This window comes from Lathyrus oleraceus, chromosome 4 (assembly GCF_024323335.1).
Source record: "Lathyrus oleraceus cultivar Zhongwan6 chromosome 4, CAAS_Psat_ZW6_1.0, whole genome shotgun sequence".
NCBI classification, from domain to species: domain Eukaryota; kingdom Viridiplantae; phylum Streptophyta; class Magnoliopsida; order Fabales; family Fabaceae; genus Lathyrus; species Lathyrus oleraceus.
In genome coordinates this window covers 401,613,329-401,634,368 of record NC_066582.1, presented here as the reverse complement: position 1 = coordinate 401,634,368, position 21,040 = coordinate 401,613,329, and the positions used below count along the sequence as shown (strand labels likewise).

Genomic DNA, 21,040 nt, shown 5'->3' with positions numbered 1-21,040 from the left:
TATCAAAACCTAATAATTCCAATTCATGCCAATTAAGGATTTCAACCTAAAACATGTTCCTACCCATTGACCCAATCATACTAACCCACAATGATAAGGATTTCCCCCCTTACCTTGTAACTCTGATGGAAACCTTAACTCCTCTTTACGTTCCCTCTCCTCTTTCTCTATTGCCTTCAGTGCTCAAATGAATTATGATTCTCACTTCCTTACCTCTTACTATTTATAATGGTATTCTAGTTGGGCTTAAATCATTTAATTTAATCACTAGGCTCAATAATACCTAATATTTAAATACCTCTATTTAAATTCAAATAATTAACCACTCACTATGCACACTAGGTTAATTAATAATTATTTAATTATATCTCATATCACTAAATAATTAACTATCACACTAATTAAATTAATTAATCCATTATTATACTACCTCACAACCGCTTAATTACTTAACACTCCAAATAATTAAATTAAAATATAATATACTAAATAATATAATAATTAATTCCTAAAATTGGGCTGTTACAGAGTTGACTCAGAGGGGTCTTCTTTTGATTATGACATCATGTAAGGATGGACACTCTATAAAATTATTGGATGTAAATGTGTATTTTATGTTATTTACTTTTCCACAACACAACAACTTCAAAACTCTTTCCCACTTAAAATAATAAAATATTATTAAATTGTCTTTAAAATCGTCGGTCTCTACAGATATAATAAAAGTAAAAATTACTTTAGCTACAAATGCAAGATAGATATAAACAGAATACTTAAAATGATAAAAACTATTGTAATGCCTTTGAAGTACAAAAGTACAAAAGTAAGTATGTTTTTATCGTCTCCATAGGGATTTGTTGTGTTTTAAAGATCTTTCAATCATTTCTATGATTTTAAGAATGGTTTATCAGATGGTTGATTATTTATGAATACCTGAAGATAAAATAACATAAAATAAAATGATCTTTGATGTTTAACAGTTGAGAAAACTTGTTGGGATTAGATTTCATTGACTTATTCTCATGCAGCATCCTTGATCATTAATATGTTCTTCTACTCAGTTATTAATATTATTGCATGTTGCTCTTCTTCTACTCAGTTATTAATATTATTGCATGTTGCTCTCATCGTATCTAATCTTTGACTCAATGACGTGAGATCAGTTATATTACCTAACATGTGGTATAAAGATGTTAATGATCAATTATCAGTATTATGCTGATATTAAACATAACTATATCTCTAAGGATTAGCATCCAATAGATGGAGATTTGGATCTAGTAACGATCACCACCTCTCGTATGTCAAGTCATACCATAAAAATATATTTTAGGTAGTTAATCCAAAATAAATCTTAAAATGAAGAATCAACAATTTTAAAACTCAATATTACATAAAATTTCATGATCGGGGTTAAAACATGAGTACTAGGACATTTAAATATAACCTCAATAAAAGAGAAAATTTGATATGCTTACTCATCGTAACTTTATACTTAAGCCAAACAAAAAAAAGATATTGAGAAGCATTTGTTGTCGATTCCTTGGACAACACTTCTACTAGCAATCTCTCTTTTTTTTCTCTCCATTGTGTTTCTCACTTCCTACTACGAAACTACTTAATTACACAATTTTGAAATGATTGCCTTGCATTCCTATTTATAGGCTTGAGAAAGTAGGCGTGCTAGGAGAATGGTTAAACAATGTCAATTGTCCTGCAATTTGCCCTAGTCACCCTAACCCTTTAAGCGAACCATATACTCACCTAGCGCACAAACCGTACCTTCATCTTGAAGTAACTTAAGCCTTGAAATCTTCTTTGGTTGCACGCACTTTGTGCTTGTTTCTGACTTAGTCCAAATTTCCTGCTCATTTTTCGCTTAGCACACTTTGTGCCTGTTTCTAGCTTAGCCCACTTTTGCCATCCATTTCTGGCTTAGCAAGTCTGGTGTCAGCTTTGATGCTTGAATAGTGCATTTTGATGTTTTCTTGGTCCTTTTTGCCTGTTATTAATAAATAGTTAAAAAATTCATACATACTTTTTATCATATTTTCTTGATAAATTGAGGATTTTTTATTGATTGTTGTAAAATAAATCAACAAGTGTCTATGTATTTTGTGTATTTTTTACACTTATAAAATATCTACACTTATGCAGCCTGGTGAAGCATGATTTTAAGATATATTCACAATCTAATTTGGAAGATGTTGCACAAACTGAATATACTTATCTAGACCACATATCACTGTCAATATTTGCCAAAAAATGATACTTTAAGACATCATCAATTTATCTACCTATTAGTGAGATGGCCTTCACCATGGGCGATTTCATAGGTCTGATGCAGTAGGCGTGATATTTATGAATCTAGAGTTGAACTTGAGGACCTTGAAACACATTTGAAATAAATGGATAATATTGTTCACAACATACTAAAATCACATGTATTATCAAGAAAACATAGTTGAGTTATGAACATGTTAAACATGTGGTTATAGCTTATTTCTCAGCATCATTCTGAGTTCACTTTCCTTTTAAAAAATGATCAAATTTGTGTTTTAAGCTAGAAAAGGAAAACATTTTATTGTTGAACTAACTCAAAGTAAGACCTACAATTTCCACTAAAATGCCTAACGATATACCAAAAGTACAAAGGGGTAGAGGCAGCTTTCTACAATCTCGCCGCTCGTACACAGCCCCTCGTCTCAAAATCCATTAACAGCTAGTATGAACTCGAAAGTATGAGAAAAGAGACAGGTAGAATGTACACATCATTGAGTTTTAAGAGTCAGGTTGCTCAGACTTCAATGGTGCACCTGATGATGATGCGGAACTTCCGTTCTGCAGATAGAGGCTGTTTGCTACCATAGAGTCGCTAACTAAGCCAACATCGACATCATCGAAATTGAGAGGTCCTCTTACTTTCCGGTTGCTAAAAAATTGAAACAGATTAATTAAGGACAGTTAACATAATGAAATTTGAAAATCAAGACATGGAATGTAGCATACCCGTTTAATCGATTGTTTATGGCGGTGAGGTCTTTTGAAGGGCTCTGATAAGCATGCGTGCTCTCCCCGACACATGCGTAATAGCTTTTGGAGCTATGTGAAATTAGAGCATCCATCTGTGCACATAAAATAAAACAATTTTGCATTTCAATTAGTTTTACGTGTTCATTATGTGTCGGTTCATTGGTAAGAGTGCGACATTGTACCTTGGATGATCTTAATGGAGAAACATACACATTGTGTGTTGCAGACACTTTTTTAGGTGACATGTCCGGAAGGCTTGGGAAAGGTGATATTCTAGGAGATCCTGGACATTGAGCTAAATGGCCTACAAAGAGAAAAGCATGTGTCAATGATAGAAGGACTGTGTAGCAATGGTAGAAAGTAACTAAGTGAAAAAGCAAATACCGTCATTTTTGTTGTTAGCTTCAGGTATTCGGTCATTTCTCGTAGTTGCTCCGCCAGGGCCAATTTCAACCAACAGTGGCTTTACAGAGGGGATGAAAACTTCATTGTAAAATGAAATGATATCGATGTGCTCCTGTCCTGTTCTTTGTTTGCATGATCCATTACGGCGTGCAGATGACCAGTCAACAAATACGCTGCGAAAAACTTCTGGTTTGCATTGTGGTTGCTTTCTGTAGTTGTATATAATCTCCCTAAAAGTTAAGTTCAGTTGTGATATCTGCAAAACAGAATAGAATGAGAGAAAAAAAAAGTAATCAAATCATATTAACGCGCAAATTTATAAAATTAAAGACAAACCTTTGCAACTCCGTAGAAGCAACACAGAATGATTTGGTCGATATGGCGGTTGAAGAAAAGTGATGTCCATTGATTTAGGATTCGCTGGAAAAGACAGTATACATTCTCCCTTATCTGCTGAGATAATTGTAGCCTTTCAACCATTCCGCTTATTCTGACTGCTCCCAACTTGACAATCTAGGAAACATGGGCAGCGAATGCAAAATAATTAAAACTAAAATAAACACATAAATCAGATTGGTATAACAGTACTATCAAGGTTCAATTCACACCTTGCTAAAAAAGACACTGATACCAGTTTCTGCACATGTTTCTCCTCCACCTCCTGGATTTGGCTTCGTCGGACTACAAGAAATAAATATAAACATTCAACGCAAAGAAACCAAGGAAGCCAATGTTAAAGTAGTGAAAGAATCAAATAAAGCAAATTAACAAAGAATGTTACTTCGAGACTCGTCAGACTTATACCTTGCAAATGCTGATTGCAAAGGAGGTGGGAGTAGTTTTGACTTTAGGTTGCTTAAGTGAAGAAGCCGGTCTTTCACCGGTGAAGTAAAAGAATTTCGTTCCGCCAACACATTTCGATGTTCTGTACAGGGCCGTTTTGGTGATCTAGGGTCCCCATTTTGAGCTGAAATTATGAACAAAGAATATGTATCTTTCAACATGTGCTATTTTAGGGAGAGATGAAGGAAAAATGATGAAGGAAAATTTTAATTGATAAAATAGAGTCATTTACCTGACATAGGCTCGGGCTTAGGCAAGGAAGGCACAGGAGGCAATCCTCCACAAGAGAAGTTAATATCCATTGCGATTTCATCTAATGATCGCATTGGTTCAGCCAACAGACCAAGCCGATTGATTTCCACAGAAAGGGCGGGTCTAGCGACTGCCAATGAATTATACATTGAAGAACCCTTTTCCCATACCAAGCTCTCCAAAAGTCGTTCCTCCAATGAATTAAGATGTCGCCTCAATTCTCTTGGGAGAGATTCTTCGTATCGTATGAAACTTTCTATCACCTTGCTAAGATCAAAAGCTGTAATTCCAGTCCGCTCTAGTACAGCAGGGAACAACATCGTTACGGTCTTGTGAGTAGCCAGGACTAGTTCTGCAGAACAGGCAAGCATACACCTATGGAACCTCTCATTAGTAAGCAGTGAAGTTAGATTGTTGCCGAGTATTTGAGCTTCTGCTCTGCACATTGTTGCAAGTACCCTATAGTATAACTTCAGTGCTTCTAATCTTCGTTGTTCCGCCCATATGTTGTCCATGAGGTTAGCACTTTGCAGGCTTCCAGTTACACATCGGTCACCAAGGGGACTACTAGGAAATATTGCTTGCAATATAATCTGTGCTCTGCGTATTACATCACTTGTAATATCCTTGTCACACGATGTCAAGAATCGCTCTAGCTCTTGTGAGGGCTTTGACGGAAGTGGGGAAATGACGGTACGAAGCCACTTTGCCGTAGTCATTGCTGTGCTTACAGGGGTGGCAGCAATCATTGGAGTTGCACTACTCGGAATTCCGTTAGCATGGGATGCAGGAGAACGGTGGGGTGAAAGTGGACTTGTAATCATTTTAGTAGGCGACGTCATCAGATCAATTTTCCTCTACAGATCACAATAATGGATTATTATAGCTATAATTGTCCCGAGAGAACAAATTTTAGAGAAGAAAAATCTTAGGCATACCTTTACACCTCCTGCTGAAACAGAACCTCTGGAAAGACTCCCTGAAGCTAACAGACTGTCATCCTCGTTAATGAATAACCTTTCATCCAGTTCACCATTGTTGCGAGTCATGTGATCGTAATCATTTTCCAAGACACTCAAACTAGACGGCAGAGATGATTCCTCCATCAGATCTTTAAAATAGGTTAAACCATCTGTGAAGTACGATATATAAACTTCAGTTAAAAAAGTCCTGTATTTGGATCGTGATGCATAAATAATAAATGGCTGAAGGAAAACAAACCTCGGTCAAAATTCTCTAGGTTTTCAGTTTCGCATTCAGATGCCAAACAGGGTTTCTTTTTCAATATATCTGCTACTAAGTTGTTGGCTTGCTCAATGGTTTTCCTCAACTCGTCTTCTGAAGTGTTATACAAGTTGCATAGTGAAGCAAGGAGGTCCACACCATTGGCACTTTTCTTAACTGCAAAAATTTCAATGGAATTAAAATAATCCACTTTTAAGCCCCAGGAGAACAAAAACAATATAATTAAAATGCAGGACAGGCAACAAAGACATTACCAAAGCGTGAAGAGTCGTGAATGTTGAAACTCCGAAAACGAGCCGGAACATGAATAATTAGGATTGCCTGCAACAGATACACCAAGCAAATAAGAAATAGTTTCCTTAACCTCAAAAGCATTATAACTTAGAAAAATAATGAAATAATTGAATTTATCTGTACATCAAAACATGTCGATGAAAGTCCTCAAACAATTTACTTTCATGCATTCAAGTATTTTAATTTTTATGTAAAATTCCAACAGGGAAAAAGACTAAAAGAAAACAAAAGACTCTCACTGACCAAGATAGAAATTAAACCATTGGTGCAAGTCACCAAGTCTTTGAAACGGCTGAAAGCATGTACACGAAGAGCCAAGAAAAGTAACCATCCAAAGCGATGATACTCAGATACACGATTGGTAACAGATGAGTTATTTTCAACATTTGCATCAGTTGACACGAAGAACTCTTCAAATACGCGCTTATAATACCTGGCAACATCAGTCAAACTTGTAAGATCTATTGCAAATTATAACCAAGCAAACAACCTTATACGGATAAAAACAATTGCAGGATACTCACTTGCTAAGAATCTTCAAGTGAATAGTATTGGCATGCATCTCCTTGGCCTGATATAAATATAGCAACATAAAAATCAGTTAAATATAAAACATTCCAAAAATTTAAAAAATCACGTCATCACAATTCCGATTGCCTAGTCAATACCTCAAGCTTGTTTTCCCAATCCGGGCCATATAGATTGCTTAAAATTGGACCGGCCTTAACAACAAATTGAGGAAGTTCTTTGAAAAATTCTGCAATACTGTTAAATACAAGATAAACATAACGGTAAATAATAGACCAAACTACAGAGTTTTTTACTAGATAAAGGTCAGAAAAATACTTAAGCTTTGCTGCTCTCAATATTCGGCACAAGGTAAGACCGGTATTCTCAATCTCGTCCTTCTGAATCTCTTCATTTTTCTGAGCAAGTTTCTTGATAGAGTATAAAATAAAAGCAAACCAGTACCGCTCCGCTTCTTCTGTCTGAAAAGATTTATAAACCGTGTGAATTCAAACAAAAACTTCAATAACAAATGGGTTTCATACTAGAAGAATGTTTGTCTGTACCGTTCCATTCCCCATTGACAAAACATTTGCCACGAGAAGATGTTTGGTTTCTCCAAACAGATCCATTGCTTCTTTACAGCTTTTTTCATCCAATGCTAGCTCATTCTGACATAAAAAAGGTAACCGATGTCAAACTCCTTCACAATCACATAAAATAACCAAAAACGACAGATCAATTAATAACGGTGATCATATAAGAAAGATTGATGCAGATCAATTAATCACGAAGCAAAAACGCCCATTTACTCAATTAGTCAACCACACTAACCGACCGTAAAAGACAGATTAGTCAACCACGCTAACCGGCCGTAAAAGACAGATTAGTCAACCACGCTAACAGACCGTAAAAGACAGATTAGTCAACCACGCTAACCGACCATAAAAGACAGATTAGTCAACCACGCTAACCGACCGTAAAAGACAGATCAATTAATAATAGTAGAACAATATGTCTGAATTTAATAAAATCTGTTAATCGGTCCATAAGTTTTCTCCATCACATACTATCACCAAATCATACATCAGCATGTATAAAATAAAATGCCTCTATTCAAGAATTAAATATCGCTACACCTATCATTAGGTGCAGATCGATTGAATCAATGAAATATTTTATAACTAATTATTATCTCTCAATGAAAATTCATCTTAGGGTTAGTGAATGGAATAGCTTACAAATAAACATACTAAATTTCATTATATTAAATTTCTTCAAATCACCAACACACTAGCTAAAAAACTTAAAGATCGCGACTTTATAACATAAACCACAAACGGAATCAGCTCAAACACAAATATAACACAAAAAAAACAATAATAAGTAATTTAATTTCACATGAACAAAAATCCAGTAACCCATAACACAAAAAACGAAACAGAAAAGAAAGTATTTACCTTGGAAAACTCAGCAAACCGAAACTGAGCTTGGTCACCATTGTCGACCATTACAACAGAGGGTTTGGTATCTTCCATATCCGTTTCAGCTGGAAGACTCATGAAAGAACCCTAATTTACACAGATCGTGAGGAAAAAACCCTAATTCGAGCGGAAAGTGGGTGAATTGTGACGAGGAAAGGGAATAACCTTGTAAAATTGAGGAAACCCTAGAGAGAACAAGAACAGAGAAACTCTGGGAAATCTGGAAACAAAAGAGGAATAAACATTTTTTATTTATTTAATAATGTTTTTTTATTATTATTAAAAAAAGTTGATTGTGTTTTGGCGCCACATATGTTATACCCGACAGGTTTTTCCCGCCCAATGTAAGTCTGATGTGGATAAGGGGTATATTAGGGATTCTGGGTGTTTTGACTGGGCTTTTCGTCTTTTCACTTTTCCTTTTCTTACCTTAAAACACTTAAAACAAACCAAAAGTCTAATCATCCTTAATGGATGAAAACTAAAAATATAAAATTAAAAAGTATTTTTTTAATGTGAAAAAAAAAAATTTGTTTAACTAATTGTGATCTTGTTGAAAAATTCTCTCCGACCTTTTTTTTTCTGTTTCTTTTAATTTATACACGTCTCAAATGATAAATAAATAATATTTTTAACATTTTTTATTAATTTATTTATCTCTCTGCAATAAATTATTGAAAATATCATTGGTAAATTTAAAATTAATATTGGATTAAATTTTGAAAAAATTATTATTATTATTGTTGTATAAATGTGATAAATTATGAATTAGAGAAAAAAATATTTAATTATACTATTATACAGTTGACTTGTTAATTAAAGAATTAGACAAGTTTTAGTTCAAACCTTGATTCAAATTAATCTTAAAAGTATTTGGTTAATATGGTAAGTATAGATAATTTTAAAAATAAATAAATAATAGTTAATGATAATATGTTGTTAACTCATAATTTTGTTTAAGTTAGGTTTTTAAGAGAGAGGATTATTTAAGGTAATAAAAACGAATCGGAAATTTAAGTTGTGTACTTATATAGATTTATGTTTTTAAATTTAGATGGAGATTTTTAAGAGAGAGGATGATGGATGAATTATTTGTAAATATATTATTTTGTTTGATTCACGAATTTGATCTTTTATTTTAAATTCAAATAATTTTAGTTTTTATATTTTAAATTTAAATAATTTTGATTTTTTATCATATTTTTATATTTAAAATTAACAATATTTTCATTTTTTAAATAATATATTACTTGTGAAAAATGATAAATTATCGTATAAAAATATATTATTAAAGTTTATAAATAAAAATATAAGTTAAAGAAAATGAATATCTCATTAATTTTTTATGAAAAAATATGAAATAAAGATTAAAACTGTTCAAATTTAAAATATGAGAACCAAAACTTTTGAATTTAAAATAGGATAACTAATTTTATGAATCTAATTAAGGGACTATGTAATTTAATCTAAATAAATAGATATTTTTTATTTATATATAAAAATATTAATGCATAAGAATAGTTATACTTTTAAATTTTTATAACATTTTATTGATGATTTCATAATAATTAATACTCAATAACTTATTTAATTTTTTATAACAATTTATAAGTTTATACTTAAAAATTATCAATAAATAAAATAACATATAAGTATCTAAAATGCAGTTTACTCTATAAAGAAATTAATTTTAATTTTAATTTTAACTTTAGATAAATAAAATTTCAAAACTAAAACTAAAGAGACAATATATTATGTAAGCTTAAGATTTTCATTTTAATATAGTTATAATAATAAATTAATAATATATTGTGTATTTTGTATTGTTATATAAAGTATATTTTTATTCATCAAATGAATTGAGAAAAAAAATAAATTGAGAATAATTTTTTACTTTAATTTTTGTATACTATTGTACATTAGAGTGTTCGAATAAGGATGTCAAATCAAATAATATTTTGATTGAAAACAAAAAATATGTATCATGTTTTTACTTTTTATATACTAAAAGCAAAATTTGATTTGGCCTTAAAAATCGTTAAAATCTCTAACTTTTTAGTTTAAATTTTGATTCTTTTACACGTTGATTTTTAGATCCAAACAAATTGATTAGTATTTTGATTCTCGATTCGATCGATTGAACGAATCAGCCTAATTTATTGAATTGGTCGATCCTATCCGATTTTAATTATTATGGTATATGTTTGTGATATGTTTTTTAAATGGTGTTTGACTTATTATGGTTTAATCCAATTATTTATTGATTTGCTACTCATACACTATAATAAATTGTATTACATTTTCAATAGAATCGTTTTAAACATAAGTCTGAATATTATGATTAAGACATATTAATTTTATGATTACATGAATTTAATAGGTTTTAGCGGAAAAATTCTTTAGGTTAATCATATTATTTCTCTTAATTTATTATTTAATCAATTTTTTCTTCTTTTTTCAAAATCATCCTAATCTAAAATAGTTAACTTAAAAAAAAACATGATTTTTTTACTATGATGATGAAGTGATAAATATTATTTAAATATTAATATATTCGCGTCGGAAAAAATATTTGAGTGCATCGCATGCTCGAAGATACAACAGAGACGTCGCTGAACTTTATTTATTCCAAAAGAAAAAAAAATATCAATAAAATTAAGGGGGAAGATAAATGGGTAAGGAAGTCGGTTATATAAGGGGAATGTATTAGCACCTCTCGCACTTGTTGTACTCAACGGGAACTATCTTGATTGTTATTTGCTCGAATGGACGTTACTATCTAAAGATTACTTGCGAAGGGAAAAAAAGTTTAATAATTAGTGTACTCGTTGAGGATTGGGACCCTCGTGTCTACGTACTCTCACAGTGCAATGAGAAAATTGAAGCTATGTAGTTCGTGAAACTAATACGGATGAGTTGGTTGATTTTATGGAACAATTATAATCGTATCCTAAAAGTGTGTAGACGTTAGCTGAATTGATCATAGTTCGGATGCTCCGAGTTTTAGTCTGACTCTTAAGGAACATATTATAAAAGTTATTTTCTAAAAAGAATACCCATTGTTTTGAAAAACATTTAAGTGATAAAAAGAAAAGAAATAGTTGATTGAATTGATTTAAAGAGATAAATTGCTTAGATTAGACAAAGTGTTGTTTGAATTGAAACAGTGTTGTTCGCCTAAACATAGGACTAACAAGGCAAGGGTATGGAGGAAGTTTGTCTAAGCAACGAGACTAACAAGACAGACAAGGAATAGAATAAAGTTTTGTTTAAGCATGGGGCTAACAAGGCAACCATGTATGAAAGGACTTGCCAAAACATGAGACTAACGTGGCAATCTTACACAAAGGGGTTTGTCAAAGTATGAGACTAACATGGCAAGAGCTTGAGAGAGTTTGTCTAAGCATGAGACTAACAAAATATAGTTGAGAGGAGAGATGGTTTGCCAAAGAAATGGACTAACATGGCAAGGAGGGGAAGGTTTGTCTAATTAATGAGACTAACAAGACAGACAAAATGGTTTGCCAAAGCAATGGGACTAACATGGAAATGATGGAAAGGTTTGTCTAAGCAATGAGACTAACAAGACAGACAAAGGAGGAAAAGTGGTTTGCCAAAGCATGAGACTAACATGAAAAACATGCACAAAGGACTTGCCAAAGCATGGGACTAACATGGCAAGAGTTTACCAAAGCATGTGACTAACATGGGAAGAGTTTACCAAAGCATGGGACTAACATGGTAAATAGTGAATGAAAGAGGTTTGTCTAACCAATGAGACTAACAAGACAGACAAAAGGGGATTCTTAACCATAGAAAGATGATTAGCCCAAGAAATGAGAGTGTGTTTAGCTCAAGTTGTTGATGTGTTGAAGGGTTGATGTGGAGACTGTGGGGAAGAAGACTTGACAATCATTTGGGTCGAACTACACTAAAGTCTATGAACATAGGCGAATACTCTGAATAATTAGGGCATGTGCCTCGTACGCAGAGGTACTCTAGATAAGGATAGGAAAAGTTCCCTTTTATCCTTCCTCGTTGATAATGTGAGAATGCATATATATTTTGACTCGATTCACATGCAATTTAGTGTCATTTCATATGTTTTTGTAGTATTATGTCGATATTATTTAATTGTTTTAGGTATTTATCGAAGAAGAGCATTCGTGCGAGAAAACCGGGAAAAAAGCAAGAAATGAAGAAAAAGAACATAAATCACCATTTCTGGTGCATGGAATTCGCCACCACCTCATGGCATTCGCCATGCACCTCACCAGTCACATATTCCACTTTTTAAGGTCATGGTGTTCGCCATGGACCTCTGTAAACGCGCAATGCATAAAAATGAGGAAACTAACTTGCTCAGTCTTCACCCACTTCCCCACATCTTCTCCACGAATTCCACACGACTTATGGATATTTTCCAATAGCATATGACTATATATTGGTAGTTTTCATTAGATTTTGGGATCCAAGTTTGTACGCACAAGTTTTGTTCTTAGTTTTTAAGTAGAAAATACATTCCAAGGTGATAGAGCTCTCACATTGAGAAACTATCACACCGTATTTCTTAGGATATTTTATTGTAAGCTTGGATCAAATTAATCGTGTCGGCATTAGAAGTTTTTTTTTTCTGTTCTTTGTACTCAAAGTTATTTTCGCATTAATTCTAGTTTTTCAGGTTCTTTATATAATTTCTTTAATTTATTTTTACTTGTTTGAAATTTATTTACTTGCAATATTGTTGTTAATTTCCATTACCATGAATTGCATGTTTATGTTTAATACCATGTCCGACTAAATTGCTTTGGGTTTAGTATGTGAGGATCGTCGTTCCGACGGGACTCGGTAATAAGTTGGCGTAAACCGTTTTATAAATTATTTTTCTGGTTTTGAATTTTAATTTTAAGTCTGAAAAGTTTTAGACGAGACTGAAAGCATTAAGGTTTCGAGTCAATACCACGAGAGTGTGAGGCTTGAATCAGATAGTAAAAATTGGACATTAATTCTAAACACAGTGAGAGTGTTTTAGGATTAATTAGAACTTATTGGTTTTCAAAAAGTATTTTTCTGATTCAAATGGGTTAGCGAGAGCAAACATATGGTCTAGAAGTATAGCTAGAGTCAACGATACGAGAGTGTGAGATAAAGGTTTTTACATTAATATTTATCTACTGAAAAGTTATTTAATACATTAACACACACCAATAAATTATTGACTCCCTGAGGTACACCGGGATCCATATTTCAGTCTCTCCTTTGTGATATATTTTCTAAACTTTATTTTAATTTTAGTTTTAATTTTGCCCAAATCAATTTGTCATTAGCCTTAGATTTACATAGCCCCAATAGATAGCGTTAAGCTTGATTATTGGTCCATGTGGATTCGATATATTTTAAAACTACGTGATACAATTGTGCACTTGCAATTAGATAATTCGATAGACTCACTAAGTCACAGTCAAGTTTTTGACGCCGTTTCCGATGACCAATTTAGTCAATATTGTAACTCCGTTGTTGTACAGTATATACTAAGGTAACTATTTTTCCCTTTTATTCGTCGGTTGTATGTCAAGTACTCGCTCACAAGGTGAAAAGTTAGAGCAACCAATTGACGAAATCGAGCGTCTTATTAACCTAAGACGCATAATCAAAGAATATCGATTAAAATATAACATTCCTAATCCTAATATCCCAGAACCAGATATGGTTGCAAATCAAAATTGTCCTCTCAAGGATTATGTTGCTCCGTCTGAAAAGGAGACACACTTGAGCATTGCACCTCTTGCCATCGAGGTAAATAATTTCGAGTTGAAACCTTCATTATTGCAAGTTGTGCAACAAAACCAGTTCTATGGTAGCCCTACAAAGGACTTGAACATTCATTTGTCAGTGTTTGTGCAGTACGCAAACACGTTAAAAGCTAACAGTATTGATCCTGAAGCCATAAGACTACGTCTCTTTCCCTTTTCTTTGAGAGATGGAGTCAGAGCTTGGCTCCAATCTCTACCATCTAATTCCATAACTACATGGAACGAATTAAAAAAAGTTTTCTTAGCATGATACTTCCCACCTAGCAAAACGGCTATGCTAAGAAGCTAAATCAACTTATTTAGGCAAAAAGACAACGAATCTATTTTTGAAGCACGAGAGAGATGCAAGGATATGTTTAGGCTCTGCCTACATCATGGACTTGAGCCATGGTTGATTATCCATACTTTCTACAATGGTCTCTTGTATAACACCAAATTAACCTTAGACGCTCCAGCCAGTGTCTCTCTAATGGATAAACCCTACGAAGACGCCTATCAAGTCATAGAAAATATGGCGCAAAACCACTATCAATGGGGAGGTGAACAAACTTCTGTAGAGAAACCATTGATAAAGTGTGAAATGTACGAAGTTAATGGCATAAACCATGTCAATGCTAAAGTGGACGCCCTCTCACTAAGAAGATCGAGAGTTTGACCATAACTCTAGTAGCTACCGTAGTTGCTGCAACATCTAATTGCGAGTTATGCGGAACCCCTGGACATAACACTCCTGAATATTCCACTTATTGGTTGGAATTCCGCCCGACCAAGTAAATTATGCCCAAGGGAACCCATACTCCAATACTTATAACCCGTGTTGGAGAAACCATCCAAATTTTTCCTATAAGAGCAACAACGCGTTGTTTGCTCTAAACCCAACACATGTTGTTCCTATAGGTTATAAAAAAGGAGCCCATGCTGCTCCTCAAACACCTAAAAAGTCAAACCTCGAACTAATGATGGAGAACCTTATCGCAACCCAAAGCCAACAGAACAAAGACTTTACAAACCAGAACATTCACACGAATGAGCTGATTAAGCAATTGGCAATTAAGGTTTACTTTATGGCTACTCATAATAAAATGCTAGAACCCAAATTTCTCAAGTAGCCCAACAACAAGCAGCCCCAACTGGAGTAGTTCCTGGCCAACCACAACCTAACCTAAAAGATTGTGCTAATGCTATCACACTACGAAGTGGGATAAAATTAGACGGGCCAGTGGATCCAAGAATTCAAAATCCGCCCATGTCTCAACAAAATGAAAAGGAAACTGAAAAGGTAACAAACAATGAACCAAATGAAAATGGTCAGGATAATAAAACCAAAACGCATTCGAGAAATAGAAATTGTGCGTGCCTTCACCATCATATAAGCCACCCATTCCTTATCCTCAAAGACTAGCTAAATCCAAAATCGGAGGTCAGTTTAAGAAATTTGTAGAGCTTCTGAAACAGCTTAATATTATGATGCCATTTACATGAGTTGTTACACAAATACCTTCTTATGCCAAATTCCTTAAAGAGATCATATCCAATAAGAAGAAACTTGAGGATAATGAGACAGTGACACTTACTGTAAAGTGTAACACCCTCATTCAAAATAACATGCCCCACAAGTTAAAGGACACAGATAGTTTTTCCATACCTTGTGTAATCAGAAAATTTGTCATAGACAAAGCTCTTTGTGACTTAGGAGCTAGTGTCTGTTTAATGTCCATTTCGATTTGTGAAAAACTCAAATTAAGCAAACTAAGACCCATAAGAATGTCTCTCCAACTAGCTGATCGCTCTATTAAATTTCGTGTAGGTATGCCAGCACTACGCCAAATAAGGGAAAAGAGGGCGCTTATTTTGGCATATAACAGCGCTTTCAAGCGCCCTCTAAAGTGGCGCTGGCATAGGTAAAGACAGCGCTTTGTTTTCCTGGAGAAAGCGTTGTCTAAAGGGCCACATTATAGTGCGCTTTATGAAAAAAGCGCCCTCTGGAGTGGTCCATAAAGGGACACCTTAGAGGGCGCTTTCTGGAAAAAGTGCCCTCTAAAGTTGTCAATGTAAAGTGTTTAGAGGGCGCTTTCTGGAAAAAGCGCCCTCTAAAGTTGTCAATGTAAAGTGTTCAGAGGGTGCTTATTTTTTTAAAATAACTAACACTTTAGAGGGCGCTTTCTGCAGAAAGCGCCCTCTAAAGTTGTCAATGTAAAGTGTTTAGAGGACGCTTTCTGGACAAAGCGCCCTCTAAAGTTCTCAATGTAAAGTGTTTAGAGGGCGCTTCCTACAGAAAGCGCCCTCTAAAGTGTTAGTTATTTTAAAAAAATTTGTTTGAAAAACAGTGATATTTAATTGGTAACCTGTTCGCATGCTGCAAAAGTGTAAAATTCATATTGATTTCATCCTTTAATCCAATGTTATACACCATTAATCCATTGATATATACAACATGAATCCATTTATATACAACATTAATCCTCCATATATACAACATTAATATATGAATCTTTGATCAACAATATACAACAACATATTCATGATTTAGTAAAAGTACAACAACAATATACAACATATATACAACAACAGCATACAACAACAACATTCCATACATATATGTACAACAATATACAACCTAGCTATATGATTCTTTGATCAACAATGAATTGACACAATTCATCCTTCATTTCATCCAAATGAGCTCTTGAGTAAGATTTGTATTCCTCAAAGTACTACAATTAAGAGAATAAAACATATTCATGATTTAGTAACAAATTAGATAAGTTATCCGATAATATTAAAATAAACCCTAAGTTATTATTCCATACCATTTTTTGGATGTCTATACGATTCAACGCAATGATATCTCTCATAAATCTCAATACAAAAAATTCGCAATCGACCGAATTATTTTGCTGAGGACACTACACAGAAAAACAAACAATATATATATAGTTAATTTCTTACAAACACTATTATAAGCAAAAAAACAAACACTATTATAAGCAAAAATAAGATACTTAATATATACCTGAACTCTGACCCAGGTAATGTCCTTCCTAATGCGGTAATTCTTTTTCGATCTAAATTTTATTATTGCCCTAACAAAATAAAAACGTATATTGAGATCAATCTGACAGACATAATTAAATATAGAAATACACACGAATATTTAGGGGAATTTCACTTACGTGTCAACCGTCTTCTTCAAACCCGGATATTTACTCCAATCACCCGATAACGAATCGAGATAATACACTATTAGTCTCGAAAGATCCATAGCAACCAACATCCAGTGACCACTGTAAAATAAAACAAAAATTTAGATGAATGAAAATTTTCTACGTAAAAGATATACATAGATTAGAATGAAATTATTAGAAAGAAAATCTAACCCGTTGCCAGAATTAAACGGTAAAAAATACAAACTGCGTGTAGTATTATCGCCGGCCGCCATGAATCTATCGACTAGATCATTCTTTACGGATGTTGGATTTTTCGATATTAACGTTGCGTTGACACGGGAAGCAGCAATAAAATTGAAACGGTTACACAATTCAGTTCCCCGCATCAATTTGTCATACATATACCTTAAATAGAAACATAATAAATATTAGACTACTCATTGAAATGTGTAAATAAATTGTTCAACTAAGTAAATTATAGATTGACCGGAGTACCATATGTATGTATGAATGATAGCGATGCCCAATTCGTCGTGCTCAAAAAGTTGTTGCATGTCCTCCTTTCCAATTATTTCGAAATGAGCTTTTCCGAAAACACCTTCATCAAAATCTATACTACGAATGGACCCGTCCATCATATCGGACTCTTCCACCATTTTCTCAAGACGCATCATAATTTGAGATTTTGACCCGGCCGTCGTTGGAATATCCTTCGTTGGAATATCCTTACCATCGCTTTTCAACTTTCGACCGGGAACCTAAAAATTCATATAAAATAAATCATTACTTTTTGTGATGCAAAAGAATCGTTGTGTATATAATTCAATGGGTATATATATTTGTACCTCTTTTTGAGATGCAACCGACTCGATGCGTCTTGAAATCCCTTTACCAGCTTTAGGGGTGGGTCTTGTAGGAGTCTAACATTACCATGTAATAAGGATTGATTAAATATCATAATTGTAGCTGAATTGAAATGTGAATACTAAATATTCATAATCATTTAGAACATATATACCTCGGCATCATGGAAAATTAGATCTGACGGCCAACCAACAAAGGATCCGACTGCATCTCGCATCAACGTTGTCTCTGAAACAACGTCGGGTAATGGTAGACGGGCGTCCGTATCTAATACGAGGTCAACCGAAACTTTCATAAATCCCACCGGGAGGGGATTATGGTGAAGTAATTCACCCGAAGTATTGTGCACTTTTCCCTTGCCAACCATGCGATAAGTTGGTGACGATAGATACAGCTGACAAGGTGAAATGCCCTAAACCAATAATAAATGTTATTGTTAACTTGTATATGTGTCAAGTAAAAAAGTGCTATTTTAATTTCATAATAACATATATAATTACCTCGGGAAATTTCGGTTGATGATTGATACTAGCTCGGTCACTAGTATCTTTTGCCTCGGAAGCGCACCTTTCCTCTCTATACCTTGCATTCTCGTTTTGCAGTTGGAGTACTTGTGCCCTTAACTCCGCCAAGGTCTCCATCACCTCTTTGTTGGTAGGATTTTTTGTTTTGGTTTTTTTATAAAATGACGACGGAGTCACACCAAAACCCTTACCCCTCACACGACCGGAATACTCAGGAACATTTAGTACTCGACTAAGTACGCTCCTGCAATCCTGGACCTCGGTTGAAGGTACGGTTTGGGATAAAGTCTCCTGAAATATTATTAGAGGAGATTAAAAATGAATTATATGTCTAACAAAATTTTCGATATAATTAAAGAAATAATGTTACATATACTTACACATTCGTCATAAATATTTTGGACCGCTTCAACGACAGCCCCATCCTTCCCAACCCGAGCAGCCTTCCATAATACGTGCTCCGGAAGAGATGTTGCGTCACTTTTCTCCTCGGCTAGCTACACATTGAATTAGATTATAAGATCATCAATTATAACATATTGTGACAATGTATAAGCTCATAGCATTTGAATATACTCACAATTCTTTGTTGTAACCGTGCATAACCCGTACGCCCTTTTTTGTACGGATACGCGGGTTTTGATGCCCTTTTCCTATTTATGTCGCTTACTTCCTAGATAAAAAAGTTTAAGGCATATTAGAACCAAGTAACTTAACAATTGTATAATACCATAATTAATAGACATTACATGGAATTTTTCGTTTCTTCGTTTGGCGACAAAGTTATCCCATTCATCGGCTGAAATAATCTCGGCATACGTCATTGGCCGTTCTCCTTCAACAAATTTTCCTTCCTCATCCTTGAGAAATTTGTTGCACAAAAAGGATCGAAATCCTCAGAGTCTTTTTCCGGCCAATTGAATACAATATTTTTGTCGGCTTTCATCGATGTGAAAGGATCTCTAAAAAACATACAAATGGAGTGTGTTATTATAAAGTAATATTATAACAATATATGATTAACAAATAGTCAACAAAAAAAACATATAACAATATATGGTAAGTACCTGTATCTCCGACCATATTTTTTCCTTGCCAACCTTCAAGTCCGGACTTCTCCAATTATCACATGTAATCGGAATATGTTGGCGAACAAGGAAACCAATGTAACTTGCCAACATTGAACCGTTAGGCTCAATTAGTTGGTCTTCAGCACTCCAATGTACTTCAAATTTTACACCCTTGTCTCTTGCACGAATGATTGACTTCATAACAGTCAATCCTCGTTTGATTTCTTTTTCAACATTATTACGTGATTCATTCGCGGCATGGGTATCGTCTTGGTTAGCCATTTTATCTGTAATATAGAAATGATTCAATAAGACCCAAGTAAGACAATGATTCAATACGTGAACACATTCATATACCTTCCATTTCTCTCATGTTACAACAATCTAAACTCTTTTTTTTTTATCATTATTGAATACAAACTCACACACACCTACTGCATGCAAAAGACCAATGCAAACTTATGGTGTTTGGAACATGAACAAACTTGCATCCATAATCATCAAACTTCCAAGCACAAGCTCAAACACACTTCAAATATATCAGTTTTCAATCAGAAATAAAAAACTCAGTTTGCCCTAAACAACATTAATCAACATAATGCACAAAATGAAAAACTAAGTTTAGAAAATGGCCTAATCAAACACATGAAGAAAGTGAACGGTAACGATGGAGAAGAAAAATACCTTAAAGGTGATGGTAACGATGGAGAAGAAAGTGAACAGTGACGGTGGAAGAGGTTAACGCAGTGAACGTGAACGGTGAGGGAGGGAGAACGAACGGCGACGATGACGGTGAGGGAGGGAGAACGAACGGAGGACGAGAGTAATCGCAGTTGAGAGAAAACCCAGTTACGTAAACGAAATAGCTTATAGAGAGGGAAAATAAAGAGACATGCAGTATATGTTATAATTTTAATGTTTACTAAAGGGGACCTTAGAGGGCGCTTTTTTAAAAAAAGCGCCCTCTAAAGGGGGCCTAAGAGGGCGCTTCTGAAAGCGCTCTCTAAGGCTTTCCAAAAGCGCCTTCTAAACTGGAAATGTACATGGACTTAGAGAGCGCTTTTTCAAAAGCGCCCTCTAAGGGTAACCTTAGAGGGCGCTTTCACAAAAGCGCCCTCTATTGTTGTCCCTCCATTTTTTTTTGGCTTCACTTTAGAGGGCGCTTTATTACAAAAGCGCCCTCTAAAGGGGGCCTAAGAGGGCGCTTCTAAAAGCGCTCTCTAAGGCTTTCCAAAAGCGCCTTATAAACTGGAAATGTACATGGACATAGAGAGCGCTTTTTTATAAGCGCCCTCTAAGGTTACCCTTAGAGGGCGCTTTCAATAAAGCGTCCTCTATTGGTGTCCCTCCATTTCCTCATTATTTTTTCGCTTCACTTTAGAGTGCGCTTTGTTACAAAAGCGCCCTCTAAAGTGCGCTGTCTATTCCAATAGTATGCTCCTTATTTTTTCTCTTCACTTTAGAGTGCGCTTTTGTAATAAAGCGCCCTCTAAGGGGCGCTGTCTATTCCAGTTTTTGGCGTAGTGTAGAAAACATTCC

General features: G+C 34.3%; 1 protein-coding gene and 1 non-coding gene across 6 annotated transcripts; both read right to left on the bottom strand.

Annotated features, from left to right (window-relative positions):
- Positions 1–1,354: 1,354 nt before the first annotated feature.
- On the bottom strand, positions 1,355–8,364 carry LOC127075673 (retinoblastoma-related protein 1). Of its 5 annotated transcripts, XR_007786623.1 has the most exons (19): positions 8,040–8,310; positions 7,146–7,250; positions 6,919–7,061; positions 6,741–6,837; positions 6,597–6,643; positions 6,316–6,505; positions 6,033–6,099; positions 5,755–5,934; positions 5,472–5,665; positions 4,514–5,390; positions 4,243–4,405; positions 4,047–4,119; positions 3,775–3,951; positions 3,418–3,694; positions 3,216–3,337; positions 3,010–3,125; positions 2,817–2,932; positions 2,298–2,387; positions 1,355–2,002 (listed from the first exon to the last, which is right to left on the bottom strand). XR_007786623.1 is itself a non-coding variant. In NM_001426848.1 (18 exons), the coding sequence occupies exons 1-18, from the start codon at positions 8,139–8,141 to the stop codon at positions 1,902–1,904; spliced, it is 3,147 nt and encodes a 1,048-aa protein (NP_001413777.1). In that variant the 5' UTR covers positions 8,142–8,320; the 3' UTR covers positions 1,396–1,901. The 5 variants fall into 5 exon arrangements, 4 of the variants coding, with proteins under 4 accessions (NP_001413777.1, NP_001413776.1, XP_050873081.1 ...); NM_001426848.1 differs by lacking the exon at positions 2,298–2,387 and having other exon boundaries at positions 1,396–2,002; positions 8,040–8,320; NM_001426847.1 differs by having other exon boundaries at positions 1,506–2,932; positions 8,040–8,292.
- Positions 8,365–14,150: 5,786 nt separating this feature from the next.
- On the bottom strand, positions 14,151–14,257 carry LOC127077298 (small nucleolar RNA R71). The gene has a single exon (XR_007787137.1). It is a non-coding gene; the product is annotated as a small nucleolar RNA R71 (small nucleolar RNA).
- Between the last annotated feature and the right edge of the window lie 6,783 nt (positions 14,258–21,040).

What these genes read in the sequence shown, in the direction of transcription:
- LOC127075673 (XM_051017124.1), bottom strand. Translation starts at nt 8,141, where the DNA reads ATGAGTCTTCCAGCTGAAACGGATATGGAAGATACCAAACCCTCTGTT. An exon ending in TAAGCCCGAGCCTATGTCAG is followed by an intron (nt 4,406 to 4,513) that starts GTAAATGACTCT and finishes TCATAATTTCAG; the next exon opens with CTCAAAATGGGGACCCTAGA. An exon ending in ATAAACAATCGATTAAACGG is followed by an intron (nt 2,933 to 3,009) that starts GTATGCTACATT and finishes TCAATTTTTTAG; the next exon opens with CAACCGGAAAGTAAGAGGAC.